General features: G+C 43.4%; 1 protein-coding gene across 2 annotated transcripts in view; it reads left to right on the top strand.

Moving 5' to 3' along the window:
- LOC106601258 (serine/threonine-protein kinase WNK4) overlaps positions 1-19,614 on the top strand; it is a 78,851-nt gene that overhangs the window by 24,350 nt on the left and 34,887 nt on the right. For both annotated transcript variants that reach the window (XM_082973714.1, XM_082973715.1), the window contains exons 2-4: positions 10,746-10,918; positions 11,626-11,846; positions 14,282-14,439. In XM_082973714.1, the coding sequence (XP_082829840.1) occupies positions 10,746-10,918; positions 11,626-11,846; positions 14,282-14,439 (552 nt within the window). The remainder of the gene's footprint in view (positions 1-10,745; positions 10,919-11,625; positions 11,847-14,281; positions 14,440-19,614) is intronic.

Genomic DNA, 19,614 nt, shown 5'->3' with positions numbered 1-19,614 from the left:
CTCTGCTGACACATACACATCCTCTGTTTCAGATCATCATGCTCCGTTACTCATTAACAGGACAGGATGGATAGACTGCACCGTTACCACTGCAGGTGTTGTTCCTGTTGCACTTGTGGATCTGTTTGGATGCAAATATCCATCTGAGGGTATTTCTGTTTGATTTATGGTAGCGGAAGGAAATCCAAGTCTTATGCAACAGTTGCCAAGAAATAACTCCTAGTGAATCCAAATCGTAACGGGCCAAGGGCTTTTTTATGTTAGCTGTGAGTGTTATCAGCTTAGCTAAGCTGCTTTATCAAGCCAAGGCTCTTATTTTGAGGGTCTGCGGTGCATATACAAACAGCCCAGGATTGGGAGTGTTACACGGAACCCAAACCGGCTGCACGCGTGCGCCATCGTGCATAAATGTATTTTGTCCCCCCAGACCAAATGCGATCACAACACGCAGGTTAAAATATCAAAACAAACTCTGAACCAATTACATTAATTTGGGGACAGGTCGAAAAGCATTAAACATTTATGGCAATTTAGCTAGCTAGCTTGCACTTGCTAGCTAATTTGTCCTATTTAGATAGCTTGCTGTTGCTAGCTAATTTGTCCTGGGATATAAACATTGAGTTGTTATTTTACCTGAAATGCACAAGGTCCTCTACGCCGACAATTAATCCACACATAAAACGGTCAACAGAATCGTTTCTTGTCATCTCCTCATTCCAGGCTTTTTCTTCTCTTGACTTTATATTGCAATTGGCAACTTTCATAAATTAGGTGCATTACCGCCACTGACCTCGTTCGTCTTTCAGTCACTGACGTGGGTATAACCAATGAGGAGATGGCACATGGGTACCTGCTTCTATAAATCAATGAGGAGATGGGAGAGGCAGGACTTGCAGCACGATCTGTGTCACAAATAGAACTGACTTCTATTTTAGCCCTTGGCAATGCAAACGCTCGTTGGCGCAATAATTGAATAATATAGATTTCTAAATAGTCAGCCTGTTACTGTGTGGTGGAGTGGAACTTGACCATGAGTGTATCTCTTTCACCGTGAATTAGGACACTAGGTGCTAAATGTATATTCCCAAGTTTCCAATGTAGGTGCACAGGTCGAGAGAAAAATTTGAGTAATCAAGGTGACAGACAGTGACAAGTTCAATACCGCCTTGCACACTCTTGTCTGCATCTAGCTGATCTAGGGTGTAATCATTAGTCCAACAGTTGCAAAAGAGACTTTCTTTTGGACTAATTCAAGTATGTTTATCCCCGTTTCGTTCCAGTTGCTTAGGTTTTTAAGAAAAGTTTTTTGATGGAATGAATACACCCGTGATCACACACAAACACAGTTCACTTTCATAGCAGCCACATAAAAACAGCATAATCATTTTGGTTGTTGTAAAATTCCTTCTCGCATCTACGCGCTCTCCTCCTCTCACGTTTTCCCTTTGCTTGTGGACTTCAGTGCACAACTCATTAGTTGTCTGTGACCAGGCGAAAAAACCTTTCCATGCCAAACCTTCAAATCATAACCATTAACCGCTACACACAGCCTACATCATTGTCACCATATTTGCTAATGTCATAGCTAGTCAACATAGTTCTAGTAGCTATCGGGTAAAGAACATGGCCCACCTTGCCTGACGAGGATCCAGTCTCCTCGCTGCCCAGATGTACTCCAGATTGCGGTGGTCAGTCCAGATGAGGAAAGGGTGTTTAGCCCCCTCAAGCCAACGTCTCCACGCCTTCAACGCTTTAACCACAGCCACACCAAATCACGGTGAGGTACATAGGCTAATCTAGCTAGCTGCATTCACTAGCTAAGTGAAAGTGGAAGAAAAAAAATACAACAAAATATAGCTATCTCTCTCTCTCTTGCTTCTCCATTTTTAAATAAATACATTTGTTAAAAAATTTGTTCAACTACTCAACACATTTTATGCACTGCAGTGCTAGCTATCTGTAGCTTATGCTTTCAGTACTAGATTCATTCTCTGATCCTTTGATTGGGTGAACAACATGTCAGTTCATGCTGCAAGAGCTCTCATAGGTTGGAGGGCATCCCCCGGAAGTTATCATAATTAGTCTATGGAAGGGGGTGAGAACCATGAGCCTCATAGGTTTTGTATTTAAGTCAATGCACCCAGAAGAGAAACTAGCTGACCTCTGGCTACACCATGGTGCTACCATACAGAGTGTTGTTGAGGCTACTGTAGACCTTCATTGCAAAACAGTGTTTTAATCAATTATTTGGTGATGTGAATATATTTAGTATAGTTTTATCTAAAAAGGATAACTTTTTTAATGCTTCACTTAATGTTTCACTAAATTCACTGAGGAGGATGGTCCTGAGCCTCCACTGTCCCACATGTATTTTGTGTTTCTCAGTGTAGCTTCACTCCTGTGACCAGAGGTTGACTTAACATTTAGCACAAATTGATCTCCTTTAAAAAATCTGCAGATGGGGAATCTGGTCATTTTTTTACTTATATTTGTGACTTGATTTTCAGCATCCTTCTTGCAGTGACAGTGTTATGTTTGATGAGGCATAATTGTAATTGTAGGTGGCCACTGGCTCCATCCATTTGGGATTACCTGAGGTTAGAGTGAAACCAAACCAGTAAACAAGGAGGAGGATAATTGTAATGGGATTTAACGAGCAGAGCTCCTGGTAAGACGCTTCAGGAGGGTGGTCACGTGTGCTAGCAAGGCAGAGGTCCCTGGGTTTGAGCCTCTGTGTGAGCCGAAGTGGTACTCGCTAAGCAGGCAGCGTGACATCCTTTACACCAGCATGATCCCATTCATATCATACACCCTTTAGTTCTGACGCTAAATGGCTTATCTAGGATCAAACTCTGCAGAAGAATAGTTCTTAACCTCAGACTTATCATTACACATTTAATATTAGTTGCTAGTTGTTAACCTATTTCTAGCTTAGTTCAATTTGATTCAAAGTGGCAGGTGTGAAATTATCTGAAAATTCTATCTGCTACAAACTACCTATCAAAGTAAAGCCCTACAATATTTACAGTATCAGTGTTCAATAACTCCTGGATCTGGTACTTCAAACCAAATCTTATCGCCCTGTGTTTTAGTGTTTAACAGACGCATTCTTGTTTCTCTGTTCTTCCTTTGTTCTCCTGGTGGACATGGTAATCCTGTAGCCCTGACAGGCTCTGCTTCCGTACCTCCAAAGGCACTAGTTAAAGCCCTTGACGAGGAACATCTGTGGGGTAAAGATGCACCAGGCTTTACCAGAGAATCCGGATGCTTTACGAGACAGAGGCCGGTTTAATGAGACATTCTCCACTGCTCTGGCCAGGGCTTTGGAGTTGCCGTCCCTGACACACCCTCGCACAGCTTGATTTTCTATGGAGACTTGGGGGGGGGGGGGGGCTTCAGGCCTTCGCCTTTTACAGGCCCACTTTATTGTCATTTACTGTTTACTTCTTCCTTGGATGCAGTTCAGTCTTTGTCTCTGTATTGATTTGTACAAAGAATGGTCTGGTGTGACAGTATACGGAAAGTGTTGTGGAATCAACTTAATGGTGGCATTTATTGATGAAGACACATGTGCACTGGTCTATGCCTTTTACCATTTGTGTGAAGTTGATAAGAGAACAGTGATGTATTGATTTTTCTTTCAATGTGTCACTCATTCTTATCATTTTCGTACATAGTCATTCCGAAACCTTTTATTCGTCAACCTGTTTGATTCGTGTCAGGTTCTAAGCAAATACATAACTTTGTGAAAACATTAGTCTTTCCTAGTGACATGGTTTATTATCAACATAGCCGTTTACAGATACACATCGTCAGGGTTAAAACAGAAGATCCTACACCTCCTCCGCACCCTCCGCCCTGCAGATCTTTTCTATGCTCAGAGACAAGGAGCGAGCCTAGGAGCAAGCAAGGCATGCTGTGAGTTGGCCCCAGCCCCCAAGGTCGATGAGGGAGATATAATGTCAGTTTCCTTATCAAATCAGCTGTGACTCGCTTTCTCTCATTGTTTGTTTTTTCCACCACTGATGTTTTCCAACGGTCGAAACATGCAACGTCAGTGCTTCCTTGGAGCGTGAGCTGAGGCCTGTTTTTGAGTCAGTTAGCCCCTATGACATCAGTTTCACTTGTCTTAGTCAGTGATATCCTCTTCACTACGTCTTAGCTGCCCACCAATTAGGAACCTGAATGGCTTTAACAGAGGTTCAAGTTTTCAGTCTGGCAGATACCTCTCTCTCCTCCCTTGGATATTTATACCCCAATGTGTGTCCCTCCAGCTGTTATTTACCTGAACAAACACCACAGCCACAGGGACTACACAGTTACCCCTAAATGGTTTGTGTGGGTCATCAGAGCCACAGAGAAGCACCAGTATACCTTGTCTCTGGTTCACTCTTGAGATTCAGGAAGGAGAAAAGTGGCTGTAGGTTAAAGAAGTACCCTGAGGCACTCCGCACAAATACAAAAAGACCCAAACACTTGGCATGATAATAATCTTATATCTGTTTCATGGCCTTTCACTGTCAATTTTACATTTTAGTCATTTAGCAGACGCTCTTATCCAGAGCGACTTACAGTAGTGAATGCATACATTTCATACATTTTTTTCCCCCTTACTGGTCCCCCGTGGGAATCGAACCCACAACCCTGGCATTGCAAACACCATGCTCTACCAACTGAGCCACACAATAGCGAATGTCTGTCAGTTTGAACTGCAATTACGTGCAAATCACTACAGTAGTACAGCAGGTTTCTTAGCAAATCTCTGCAGGTGGATTTGACTGGTTTGTTTTCATGGGAATTAAGACTTGTAATTTACCGGTAGTTAAATAGTTGAATACTATTAGCTCACGGGTCTCTAATCTCTACCAGCCCCTAACCTGTAGTTAGTAGACCATGTATGATGAATTGCCTAATAACCTGCGAACACATTCATTTCCATGATGGCTTCATAGCTAATTAGCTGCTAATAGGCTACATACAATGTGCCTTATTCTAAAGTGTTACTTATCAGGATCTTTGACACCCACCCTTCCCACTCCCACCACACTCTCTCCCCTCCCAGCTGGTTGTGGGTTGCCAGGCCCTGCAAACCACCAAACAGTGATTATGTAAGGGTGAGGTGGCATTCGCCGGCCAAATACCTCCTGGCTTTGCGGCGCATGCCGAGATCCTCTGGGACTAATAATATCCCCCTTCAGCGTCCCAGAAAGGGGGGGCCAGGTCCCTCCCCTCTCTGGGTTAGTTTTTGGAGGCTGACGCCTCATGTGATTTGAGGACACTCGGCCCAGAGGTTAATTTTGACCACCCTAGCATGGAGTGTGTGGGGAGTGTATGCAGTTCAGACAGCAAGCATAGTGACCCTATGTTTCCTTGGGATTACATAGTGGCAACTAGCTGTCCAGAACTGTCTGGATTTGGAGATTCACTTTGAATATTCTGGGATAGATCCAGGCTGAATCACATCCGGTCGTGATTGGGAGTCCCATTGGGCGGCGCACAATTGGCCCAGCGTCGTCCAGGTTTGGCTGGGGTAGGCTGTCATTGTAAATAAGAATTTGTTCTTAACTGACTTGCCTAGTTAAATAAAGGTTAAATAACTAAAATCTGATTGTCTGTAAATATAAGTTAGTACATAAATGTTATAATATTAGTTAGATTAAAGAAAATATACAAACATGTTTTTGGACAATTAGTTGTTTTTAGCTGCTTTGAGTTGTATTTCCTTGTGCTCCTCTCTGAAGCTATGGTGGTCTTATACAGATTCTTACAGTAACTGACTGCACTACTGCTCAATCAGTAATCATGTCTAGAAAATAACAAAATGTTCTCCTGCCTCAGAGGTAAACCTAATGCACAGTCATCTGAAATAAATTGATTTTTCCAAATGGTAACATAATGTACAATGAAGCATTGTTTCTCTACTAATTTCAAACTAGAAATGTTTCACAAAGTCTCATCTGTAACTGCTGGAGTTCAGACTGGACTCGCTGGACAGACCTTTGGTATTTTAGATAAATCTTTGTACCTCCAATAAGTATGATATGTTACGTTTGGTATGGTTACCAAAGACAGAAGGTTACTTAAGACAGAAACGATAGTAGGAAGGTTGGTCGGGGAGGATGGGTAGACGTTTACTTCAACCATCTAGCAATCCAAAGGTTGCGTGTTCGAGTCGTGTCGGGGACAACTGTAGCATTTTAATTAACTCTTCCCCTAACACTTATTCTAACCTTTGTCTTTAGTTCTCCAAACCACCAACATACATTTTCCCTATAATTCTCCTTTGTTATTCCGATGCAACATGCAACCTGGTCTCAGAGAAATATTTATAATACAAGATCATCAGAGATGTATAATAAGTTACATCATCCAATTTGTATGCTATTGTACAATTGGGTATGACGTATGATTTTGTACGTCCTCTAAGTCGTAGGATATTGTACGACCGCTATTCCATTCATAATGTAACCTAACCTAAGATAAAGTATCATACTAAATGGGAGGTCAGATTTACGTACCAAATCTTAGGAATTGCCCTGAGGTCAGGTTGCATGGTTGAAGAAACGGGGCATTGGTGTCACTGTGACACGGTGTCAACTCCCTCAGGTTAAAATCAGTGTGTCCTCGAGAAAAAACAGATTGTTCCTGATAAAGATTAAAACTTCCACTCCTTCTCGACTACCCTATGTACACAAACACATTATGGAATAGCCTACACACTGTTTTATTTAATACTTAGAGTTATTACAATGCACAACGTAAGTTACATTTCACACATCTCCACACATCTTCACCTCCCTTTCTCTCCTTCACTCTCTCACATACATTACACACAAACATGCACAGGCTCCATTTTGTTGCATTTGTGTTTCTGGTATTACTTTTCTGCTGCAGTCTACCTCAGGAAAGAAGGCATTAACAGTTAAAGGGCAGTTTTTTTCTGCTGCCTTGCCAGGGTTTTTTCTGCATCAAACTGGGGCTTAGGTGGTGGTGGGTGTGGCGAGTGCGTGGCCATGGTTGTGGCCAATAGTGCGGTCATCGACCGCAGATTTTTGAGGCACTCCTGTTGGCCATAGTGACACATTTTTCATGTGGCGGAGATAAAATGTTGCAGTTTTAAAGCAAATTTTCTGCAGTTCTACACATTTTGTAGAACTGTTATTTATTGTTTTGCTCCTTTGCACCCAGTATCTCTACTTGCACATTCATCTTCTGCACATCTATCACTCCAGTGTTTAATTGCTAAATTGTAATTATTTCGCTACTATGGCCTATTTATTGCCTTAACTCCCTTATCCTACCTCGTTTGCACACACTGTATATAGACTTTTTTTTCTATTGTGTTATTGACTGTATGTTTGTTTATTCCATGTGTAACTCTGTGTTGTTGTTTGTGTCGCACTGCTTTACTTTATCTTGGCCAACTTGCAGTTGTAAATGAGAACTTGTTCTCAACTGGCCTACCTGGTTAAATAAAGGTGAAATACATTTTTTTTGCCATGGCTTATGCTTTCTGAGTGACTGAAATATTATAACAAAATCAATGGTGGTCCCATGTCATGACAAAAATACTCCTGAATGCATAGTTTGTGGAGTTTTTTATTCTCCCTGATCGTCTAGCTTTTATTTTGGTTATTGTAAGTTCTCAAAGATGATCTTATTAAAAAATGTAAAGGTCCATTATATTTTCTACATAGGTCATATCTGGTTTTAGTTGTTTTAGTTTACACTTAAAAACGTTTTTCCATACCGAAAATTACTGTTTGGACATAGGGGGCCCGCCAAGACTTTTCTATGCAGAAAAAATCCTGTGTGCTCTTGGCATCTTTCTGCCGGAATGTGTTCAACAGCACCGTCATCCAAGAAAAAACGACTGAGAATTCTCCAAAACCACAGCCAATTGGACTGATCTCCTGCTAATGATTCAGACATAGACCCTATATCCACTCTGTATGCACTGACAAAAAAACATTCCCAGAGCTACTGTTAATCCAGCAAGCATTCTCCTTACTATTGGTTCCTTTGGAGATGGACACTAGCCAGGGTCTATAGCCAGGGCACATAGGCACTTACTGTAAGGCGCATTCTCATAGTGCTATTACCTATTTTGGGCTGAATTCTGACGTTCTCTCATAGCTTCTGGGCACTGTTCTCGTTCTTAAAGATCTTTCCCTCCTAAAAGCTTGACATTGTCCTGGTCAAGTTCGTCACAGTAGGACTTGGGTAAATTAAACCACAACTTTGATAGGCCTAATCAAATGTGAACAGTATTTTATTTGAGTTATAGAGCCAGTGAGCTCCCCTCGTTCCCATTCACTTTCAACAGAAAATAAAGCTCAGTTTCCTGTTAGATAAGTCATACTCAAACTAGCAGGTCCAGGAACAGGTGCGGAGTGCACCTCTTTCTATAGGCAGATAAGACCCAATGTTGTTTGGCTAGTCTGTGGTCAGATTGTCATAGCAGCCCACAAGCTACAGTACACTCTACATATCTCTATTTGGAGCCAGAACAGTGATTTGACACTATTACAGAAATAGTATTTTCTGATGAATACAGCCATTCATTTTTCTTAGACAGCGACCCAACATTTTTACATTACAGTGTTGCCAGACAACTCCATGGAAAACAACTAACAAAAGAGGATCTGTACAATTTCTCCTAAGAAGTGAGCCATCCTGTCTGTATATATAGTGGGGCCCGAAATTATTGACACCCTTGATAAAGATGAGCAATAATTATATTATTTTATACTAATACAATTACTCAGATAAATACATTTTGTTGAACAAGTAATTGTTTATTTTCTCCAAAAGTTAGGGGTCAACATTATTGACACCCCTAAAGATTCTTATAAATGAAGTAGTCAATGTTTGGTCCCATATTCCTAACAAACAATGAATACATCAAGCTTGTGACTCTACAAACTCGTATGCATTTGCAGTTAGCTTTGGCTGTGTTTTACATTATTTTGTGCCCAATAGAAATGAATGGTAAATCATGTATTGTGTCATATCGGAGTCACTTTTATTATAAATTAGAATATGTTTCTAACACTTCTACGTTAATGTGGATGCTACCATGATTACGGATAATCCTGAATGAATCGTGACTAATGATGAGTGAGAAAGTTACAGAGTGTCAAATATCATACCCCCAAGACACACACACACACACACACTCTTACACATCATCTTCATGAACTTTGCCGATGGAGCCAGGTCAAAGTTGCAGCAAATCAAAGTACCCGTCTTTTACTAGAATTGGTGGCAGAGAGCTATAGAGGTGGTAAGTTCACTGCTTCTGACGGCTCCCTACTAAATCATTTCACTGGCTGGTGTTTGATCACCAAATCCGTTCCTGGTGGGTTGAAAGAGATCTAGAGAGATGGGGAGAGTGAGATGAAGTGATTGAGTGAGGAGCCTCACACAGCTGTTTTTCTTTATGTGGGGTTCATTCCTGGACAACCAAAAATAGGTTGTCCAGTGAAGGAAGAAATTAACCCCCTGCTCTCTACCCCCATCACCCCTCCATCCCCCCACCAGCCAGTCATGACCTGCTCCCACTGCCACTCTTACATAAGCTAGGTGTCGTCGTTGGACATCCCGCATCATCCTGGCTCTCTGTGAACTTAGTAAAATGTCCCTAGTGTGTGCTGTAAACAGGACCGCCCTCATTCACGTTGACTTTGGCACCCACTTTGCACTTTCACTGTGCGTTAGTGTCACGATGCCCGGGTGCCAAATTCTCCCAATAGTGCTCCTTGTTGTGAGCTTGGCTCCTGGATCAGGACACTTGACAGAGAATGACAGCTTGGTGTTTGTGGACAGAGCAGGCATGCAGTAGCACAGCCTGTGTTCTGAGTGGGACAGCAGAGGGCAGTGAGAACTACTGGCCTGATATCCTCGCCTTATTGTTGCGTAATCTTTAGAGTGAGTGTGGACAGTTGGTCTCCTACAGCACTTGTCTCCTGAGAGAGAGGCGTCTGTCGCTTTGTACTGAAAACCACCGGCGGGGCTGTTGTCATGTGTAAAAACCCCATCCAGCATTTTGGAAACACAAACAAACACATGCTGCTAAACCTCTCTGAAACAATCACTTTCCTTTTCTCTATAATTGATGCATTGATTTCTGAGAACTCTGCTCTAACCCCCAACAACATTGAAGCTAGAGAACACTTGGTGCCATTAGAGAACTGTTACGCGTCAGTGTTTCCAAGCCCCTGGTAGAGTAATGCGTGCCTCATGAGAGGGCTGGGGATGGCAGATTTCTGGCTTGGCACAACTCTTCTTCTTTGGTCTCTGGCACTGGTCTTTTACGTCTCCTCCCACCACAGGCTAATAGTTAGAGTACTGGCTACTCTATCAATACCGTCATGTATTCACATCTGGATTTTTGTATATACATTTAAAGCTATATCTGTTAATCTGCTAATATTATGCAGTAAACTCACATGATTGTGTAACCTTATGCAATGAAACCCAGCCCCCTATAATTACATTGAGGGGCCTAGATACAGGATGCATAATAGATGACTTAGCATTGGCCTGTATATTGTGTATTATATACTTACTGTATGTTTGTGTCTCATCCATTTAACCTCTAATTTCAGTACTTCTGTTTATAACAATGTATTCCCCTCTTCCCTCTCTTAATGCTATATTTGTGTCTACTCTATTGTACCTCTATAACCTACTATGTGTATAGTCTCACCACTATAATAATGTATTCTACTCTTCCTCTCCAGACGCGGAGGCTGACGAAAGTGGAGCGCCAGCGTTTCAGTGAGGAGGTGGAGATGCTGAAGGGGCTGCAGCACCCCAATATCGTCCGCTTCTACGACTCCTGGAAGGACAACTGCAAGGGCCACAAGTGCATCCTTCTGGTCACCGAGCTCATGACGTCAGGCACCCTCAAGACGTGAGTTAAAGGGATACAATTTGTATGTATCTACGTCCAGTTTGAAGGAAGTTAGAGGTAGTTTCACAAGCCAATGCTAACTAGCTTAGCACCAAGACTGAAAGTATGCTAGCTGTACCCGAAGACTTACAGTCTTTGTGCTAAGCTAGTTAGCATTGGCTCACAAAACTACCTTTAACTTCCTTCGTACTGGAGATACATAAAAATGGTTTCCATGAGTTCATCTGACTCTCAGAAAATAGATAAAGGTCTTCATTGCCAAAATCCAAAACTATCCCTTTAAGTCCATCCCCACTGCCTGAGTAAATAGCAGATGGGGAAAAGTATGTGCCATTTTCCTACGTCATCTCCTTGTAAAAGGGTGTGCAAAAGACTCAAAGCAGATATGCTTTCTTCTGTTCATGTTAGTGAATCTACTGAATTGGTGTGGCTAACATCTGTCGAAATTAAGTGTCACTCTCAATTTGAGCATGACAGGAGAAAATTGTTTCCAGAGACAGATGGAATGGAAAATGCTACCTCATCCTCAGGCTCTCAGATTCAGTGTGAGCACCCCTGGTCCATGGTGCTCTGTAACTTAGTAACACTTGTTGCTTACACTGTTGTACCCCATGGTTCCAATCTCTTTGTTGGTTGGACACCAGGGTTGTGGGTTTGAGTCCTGCATAGGCCGCACGTACAGTACTCATATCAGCCTCACCCTACAGGTACCTGAAGAGGTTCAAGGAGATGAAGCTGAAGCTGCTGCAGCGCTGGAGCCACCAGATCCTGAAGGGCCTCCACTTCCTCCACACCCGCACCCCGCCCATCATCCACAGGGACCTCAAGTGTGACAACATCTTCATCACCGGCCCCACAGGCTCCGTCAAGATCGGCGATCTGGGCCTGGCCACACTAAAGAGTGCCTCGTTCGCCAAGAGTGTCATTGGTGAGCCTCCCAACTACCCACAGCCACTTCAGCTGACACTGACACTCAGCATGATGGAGTGCATCAGGGCTCTATTCTAGACCCTGTGACTATTGAATATTTCTCAATGTAGGATTAAAGCATTCTGTCCCCCCTACTAAGGTTTTAACCTCTATGGGCTAGGTGGGACGCTAGCGTGCCACCCGTGGTGCACTCCATCAACAGCAGGTGCATTTCAAGAGCGGCAAATTTGAATCCAAATAAATGTCAAAATTCACATTTTTCAAACATACAACTATTTTACACCCTTTGAAAGATAAACATCTCCTTAATCTAACCACGTTTTACGATTTCAAAAAGGTTTTACGGCGAAAGCATAAATTTAGAGTATGTTAGGACAGTACATTTACAAGAGTTGTGTGTAATGTTTTGTCAATTCAAAGACAGGGTCACCAAAACCATAAAACCAGCTAAAATGATGCACTAACCTTTTACAATCTCCATCAGATGACACTCCTAGGACATTATGTTAGACAATGCATGCATTTTTAGTTCTATCAAGTTCATATTTATATCCAAAAACAGCGTTTTACTATGGCATTGATGTTGAGGAAATCGTTTCCCTCCAATAACCGGCAGTCAAGTCAGCATCACAAATTAAATAATTAAAATTAGAAAACATTGGTAAAATATTATATTGTCATTTAAAGAATTATAGATTTACATCTCTTGAACGCAATCAACTTGCCAGATTTAAAAATAACCTTACTGGGAAATCACACTTTGCAATAATCTGAGCACTGCGCCCAGAAAAATACGCGTTGCGATACAGACTAGACGTCATGTTGGGGAGATCTAAAATCGAAAATACTATGTAAATAATCCATTACCTTTGATTCTCTTCATCAGATGTCACTTCCAGGTATCACAGGTCCATAACGAATGTAGTTTTGTTCAAAAAAGCTCATCATTTATGTCCAAAAATCTCCGTCTTGTTAGCACATGATCTAAGCCAGCCGGACTTCTCGTCATGAACGAGGGGAAAAAATATATTTACGTTCGTTCAAACATGTCAAACGTTGTATAGCATAAATCATTAGGGCCTTTTTTAACCAGAACATGAATAATATTCAAGGTGGACGAATGCATACTCTTTTATAACGTATTGGAACGAGGGTACCCAACATGAACTCGCGCGTGCCAGGTGTCTAATGGGACATCATCGTTCCATGGCTCTTGTTCGGTCAGATCTCCCTCCAGAAGACTCAAAACACTTTGTAAAGGCTGGTGACATCTAGTGGAAGCAATAGGAAGTGCCAAAATATTCCTCAGCCCCTGTGTTTTTCAATGGGATAGGTTTAAAGGCAATACAACACATCAGGTATCCACTTCCTGTCAGAAAATGTCTCAGGGTTTTGCCTGCCAAATGAGTTCTGTTATACTCACAGACACCATTCAAACAGTTTTAGAAAATGTAGGGTGTTTTCTATCCATATGTAATAAGTATATGCATATTCTAGTTACTGGGTAGGAGTGGTAACCAGATTAAATCGGGTATGTTTTTTTATCCAGCCGTGTCAATACTGCCCCCTAGCCCTAACAGGTTAAAGTGAGACGTACGTAATAGCTGAAACCTCATAGAGGATGTTAAAATGGTTTGCCACCTACAACACTTACTCTTTGCTATTTGCTTTAATGTATTTTTAAAATGTTATTACAGATATACAGTATTGTGTGAAACGGTTATTCAATATTTCAATGAATAAATCACTTAGTGTCAAATATAGTCCCAGTCCCACTGCTACCTGTGTACTGCTGTCCCTTTAGTGTGGTGTGACCTTAAACTGGAGCAACTGTAAATAAAGCCTTCAATGCCATGTTTTAGGCTGGCCACTGTGTTTATTTATTTGGCTAGGTGTTTATATTTATACTGTCATGGTGCATGACGGCTAGTCTTTGTAGTGACATCAGCACGGTTGCCCGACATGTTCTAATCTATCTCACTGCTATCACAGTGTTTGGTCTCAGTGACTTTTTAATAGTGTGGGTCATCTAAGTCCCATTTGGAAACCTTCAAACCTACAGACGTTTAACATTTGTTTTACATTATCACGCTCGTATAAGATTTGGTGTTGTATCAATAAATAACTTATCTTTTGATTACCTCCTGCATTGTTTCTGAACCGCCTTGATTATTTTTTTCCGTTTGAATACACTTGTACTGTAAATGAATACCAGAACAGTTTGTTGCCAATACACATTTACGGCACTGTATTACAAGGCAACTTGTTCCAAAGTGGTCAAAGTGAGAAGGAATAAAGCCACTGTATTGTGAAGTGTAACTCCAGTTGTCAGTGAAGTAGGACCAGATTTTGCGCCATTCTCATAACCACTACCATTATACCCCCTCCTCACCTCACTCTACCCCCCCCCCCCCCCCCCCCCCCCCCCTGTAGGGACTCCTGAGTTCATGGCTCCGGAGATGTACGAGGAGAAGTATGATGAGGCGGTGGACGTCTATGCCTTTGGGATGTGCATGCTTGAGATGACCACGTCTGAGTACCCCTACTCTGAATGCCAGAACGCTGCTCAGATCTACCGTAAAGTCACCAGCGTGAGTGGATTTCTCTGTCTCTGGTGGATTCTGTGTGTCCAGTCCATGTTGTTCAGTTTGTCTGTTGTTTCGCTAGATGTCGGTCAGATCTGAAGAGAAATTTGGCCGTCTTTCTGGCTGCAGTTTGCAGTTTGACAGCACCACTTGTTCAGTGTCGTGCTGCTTACCTCTGGGAAGAGGTAAGCAGGAAAGAGGCATTCAAAAGGCGTGCAACATGTGCAAGGATCATCATCTCTTGTTCCTTTCAACTAACTGCTGTTCTCTCTTTCTCTATCCACCCCCCTCTGTCTTTCTTTTGAAGTTGCTTGCTATGCATCACTAATGTGACACAAAAACACTCTCAATTACATACTGTCATTTTAGCATTTTGTAGGTCTCTCTTCATTGTGAATGCCACCTACGTTCTCACTTCCATCCCATCCGGTCTCCTAAAATAGAAACCCTCCCCTTGTACCCAACCCTGTTATCTCTGTTACTGAGTGTTTATCACACCACTAATGGTAATCTACCATCTCTCATCTCTATGCAATGTTGCTGTGACATTTCTCCTCAGCAGAGTCAATTACAGGGTCTCTGTGGAGCTATAATGATATTTACCAAATGGACGCCTCTCTTTCACTGCTATAATCAGCTGTTGCACCGTAACAACCAGATTTGATAGAGCTGAAGGGCTGGGACATGATTGCTAATTACTGGAATTGGAATTATGCTTTAAGTCTTTTATTTGTCGGAGAATGAGGTCCACATGCAGGAATGGAAACGTCTCCACAATGCTGGATTTTCTCCACTCCACAATTCGGGATTTCTTTGCGGTCAAACAAACAAACTGAAATCCCCAAGGACGATCATGTACGTCGTGGATTCATTTATATGCAGCTCTTCCAACGTGATTGACGCAGTAAGAACCCACGTGTTAGCTGTGTGTGTGTGTGTCTGAGCACGCTACAGCCCTGGAACAACATAAGCAGTATTTAGTGCCAGAGTCCAAAGGAGTGTTACAGCTTCGAGGAAGCAAGGCTCTCACTCCGTTATGGGTTTTCTGCCAGAACCACAAAAGCAGTTCTCCAGCCAGCCTCTGTATTCAGTCGTTCTCCAGCCAGCCTCTGTATTCAGTCGTTCTCCAGCCAGCCTCTGTATTCAGTCGTTCTCCAGCCAGCCTCTGTATTCAGTCGTTCTCCAGCCAGCCTCTGTATTCAGACGTTCTCCAGCCAGCCTCTGTATTCAGTCGTTCTCCAGCCAGCCTCTGTATTCAGTCGTTCCCCAGCCAGCCTCTGTATTCAGACGTTCTCCAACCAGCCTCTGTATTCAGACGTTCTCCAGCCAGCCTCTGTATTCAGACGTTCTCCAGCCAGCCTCTGTATTCAGACGTTCTCCAGCCAGCCTCTGTATTCAGACGTTCTCCAGCCGGCCTCTGTATTCAGTCGTTCTCCAGCCGGCCTCTGTATTCAGTCGTTCTCCAGCCGGGCTCTGTATTCAGACGTTCTCCAGCCGGCCTCTGTATTCAGTCGTTCTCCAGCCGGCCTCTGTATTCAGTCGTTCTCCAGCCGGCCTCTGTATTCAGACGTTCTCCAGCCAGCCTCTGTATTCAGACGTTCTCCAGCCAGCCTCTGTATTCAGACGTTCTCCAGCCAGCCTCTGTATTCAGACGTTCTCCAGCCAGCCTCTGTATTCAGACGTTCTCCAGCCAGCCTCTGTATTCAGACGTTCTCCAGCCAGTCTCTGTATTCAGACGTTCTCCAGCCAGCCTCTGTATTCAGACATACTTGCACTGTTGTTTCTTATTTGTGTTGACCTCAGCAGATAAGGATCTCCATGCTTCATTCATACCACAGTTCTAATTCAGCCATGAGGCTTGGCCTATAGAGGAAATGAATAGCAGATTATTACTGAGATTACAGCAAATGGCCACCATTCTCCTCCTACACTTGGCCACTGTCTGACATCATTTTATGACAATGTCTGTGTCATCAAATTATCTTGTTCCCTTTCTCAGAGCTATATATTTATGCTATGATAGGAGAGCTGTATATCTTTGTTTACCTGATGGTGAAAGAGGAACGAAGTGGTCTATTGGTGGAATGATATCACTGTCATGTTTAGTAGCCTTCACCAACAGGACAAACGGTGGATATTATATATGGCTCAAGTTTCCCCTGTGCTGTGTGACGTGTGAGATGAGATGATATACGGTGTCTGCACAGAAAGACCTATTTGTTTTTCCTTCAGGTGAGATACATTGCCTTTTCAAGTAGGTGTAAAAGCTTTGTCCTCCCTCATTCGTGTGTGTGTGTGTGTGTTTTGCATGTGTGTGTGTTGCGCATTCTCAGACACATTAGTTGAAATGTGTGTGTGTGTGTGTGTGTGTATTTGTGTCTGTGTGAGAACGTGTATCAGTATGAGCATGTGTGTGGGCGGCGGAATGACGCCAGTGTGTGGGTGCACAAAAGCCAAGACAATGCCCCCAAGTAACTTTCAAAAACAACAGAGTAAATCCTTTATCCAATACACCTACAGCAAGTTAACTTGGACAGTAACACTGTCTTCTCTGGAAGTTTACTGGGTTGAAGTGAGCTCTTACAGAAGCAGAACATTACCCAGTGCGTCAGCTGACGAGGGGTTGCCGCCGCTGACAAAGGACATTGATACGGTGAGCAGAACGGGTCCAGCATCACTCCTCCAACTCTTCAAAGCCGTCGCTGTGCTGTGGTCTGACTGAGTGTGTGAGGAGACAGACAGACTTGTGACCAAGGCGTTAGCAGATGTCCGCTGCGCCTCTTAAAAAGTATGCTTCCATTCAGCCACAAGAGCATTAGTGAGGTTGGGCACTGATGTTGGGCGATTAGGCCTGGCTTGCTGTTGGCGTTCCAATTCATCCCAAAGGTGTTTGATGGGGTTGAGGTCAGGGCTCTGTGCAGGTCAGTCAAGTTCTTCCACACTGATCTTGACAAACCATTTCTGTATGGACCTTGCTTTGCGCACGAGGGCATTGTCCAAACTGTTGCCACAAAGTTAGAAGCACAGAATCGTCTAGAATGTCATTGTATGCTGTAACGTTAAAATTTACTTTCACTGGAACTAAGGGGCCTAGCCCGACCCATGAAAAACAGCCTCAGACCATTATTCTTCCTCCACCAAACTTTACAGTTGGCACTATGCATTTAGGCAGGTAGCGTTCTCCTGGCATTCGCCAAACCCAGAATCGTCCGTCGGACTGCCAGATAGTGAGGCGTTTCATCACAGAGAACCCATTTCCACTGCTCCAGAGTCCAGTGACGGCAAGTTTTACACCACTCCAGCTGACGCTTGGTATTGCGCATGGTGATCTTAGGCTTGTGTGCTGCTGCTCAGCCAGGGAAACCCATTTCATGAAACTCCCGATGAACAATTATTGTGCTGACGTTGCTTCCAGAGGCAGTTTGGAACTCTGTAGTGAGTGTTGCAACCGATGACATGCGATTTTTATGCACTACGCACTTCAGCACTCGGCGGTCCCGTTCTGTGAGCTTGTGTGGCCTACCACTTTATGGCTGAGCCGGTGTTGCTCCTAGATGTTTCCACTTCACAATAACAACAGTTACAGTTGACCGGGGCAGCTCTAGCAGGGTAGAAATTTGACAAACTGACTTGTTGGAAAGGTGGCATCCTATGACGAGCACATAGCCATGCAGATTGCATGGCTATGTGCTCGATTTTATACACCTGTCGGCAATGGGTATGGCTAAAATAGCCGAATCCACTAATTTGAAGGGGTGTGTCCACATACTTTTGCAAATATAGTGTATGTTCATTCAATGTGCAGAATACAGAATATTATACATTCCCATTGATCCTACCAACAACCTCAACACATTCGTGATTTCACATGGTAAGGAGAAAATTGCATTGTAGGATTCTAGGAATACCAGGAACCTTTGTCGTTCCCCCACACAGCATATTACCATTAAACAAGAAGTCACCAGGGTTTAATGAAGGCTTCAAAGAACAGGAGTTCCTGGCAGCTTACCAGAGTGTGTAGTTAACATGGCTACCAGCCGTCTAACCCTCCCTCCTCTATCAATTGTCCAATGAGTAACAAATGACTGAATGGCGAGAGTCACCTCTGTGATGAATCTTGTTGAAACAAATGAGTAGATCTCAAGAACCATTGAGCCATTCATTTACCTTTCTGGAACAATTGCTAAGAGGATAAAGCTAAGAGGCTTGTGTGATTTCAGTAGGTCTGTGTGGTATGGTGACGTTTACGTCACAGTGTTGGGAGGTGTGATTGAAAGCCATTGCCTGAAGCCCCATACCTAAGCTCACAGTCTTCACTGAGTGGCAGTCATATTGTTTTCAACATGGGGTCCAACTATGGGGTGAACAAGGTCTTACCATGCCTTGATTCAGATGGGTTGGGTTAAATGCAGAAGACACATTTCAGTTGAATGCATTTAGTTGTACAACTGATTAGGTATCCCTCTTTCCCCTTATTGAACATGATCTGACTCCATCCAATACATCTTGAGGGCCAATTAAAGGCAATGGGAGAGTCAGACTAATCCGTACATTGCCAACTCCCTACGTACTGCCCACACAACCAAAACCCTCCTGTGCTGCTATGGGGGTACATTGCCTGTTTCCCTTTTTAGTGAGAGAGTGAGGGTGTGAGGGAACAGACACCCCTGGCCATGCCCTCTCTCCACCACCCCTGGGCTGACCCCCTCTCTCCACCACCCCTGGGCTGACCCCCTCTCTCCACCACCCCTGGGCTGACCCTCTCTCCACCACCCCTGGGCTGACCCCCTCTCTCCACCACCCCTGGGCTGGCCCTCTCTAGTCTCTACTATTTTCTGCCTCCCAACCAGCCAGTGTTGTGTAGATGTTGTAACTCCACAGCCCCTCCTCTACCTCTCTACTCCACTGCAGGGTTATAATTAGCTAGCAGAGCCATGGACGCCACCACACCACCACTGTCCCTCCTCCTCCACATGTTTCTGCCCACACACACCGAACACACACCAGGCAATAAGGAGCTCTGACGCACTTCCTTTCTGTGTGTGTTTGTGGTTGGGGGGGGGGGGGTGTTAAAGGATCTGCCGCTGATCCAGAAATGTTCTGTTCATGCTGATTGTGTTGGAAATCAAATCGAATCAAATTTTATTTGTCAAATTCGCCGAATACAACAGGTGTAGACCT

Source organism: Salmo salar, chromosome 03 (genome assembly GCF_965601325.2).
Source record: "Salmo salar chromosome 03, fSalSal1, whole genome shotgun sequence".
Lineage (NCBI taxonomy): Eukaryota > Metazoa > Chordata > Actinopteri > Salmoniformes > Salmonidae > Salmo > Salmo salar.
The sequence above is the reverse complement of the archived record's forward strand: the minus strand, read 5'-3'. Positions and strand labels throughout refer to the sequence as shown.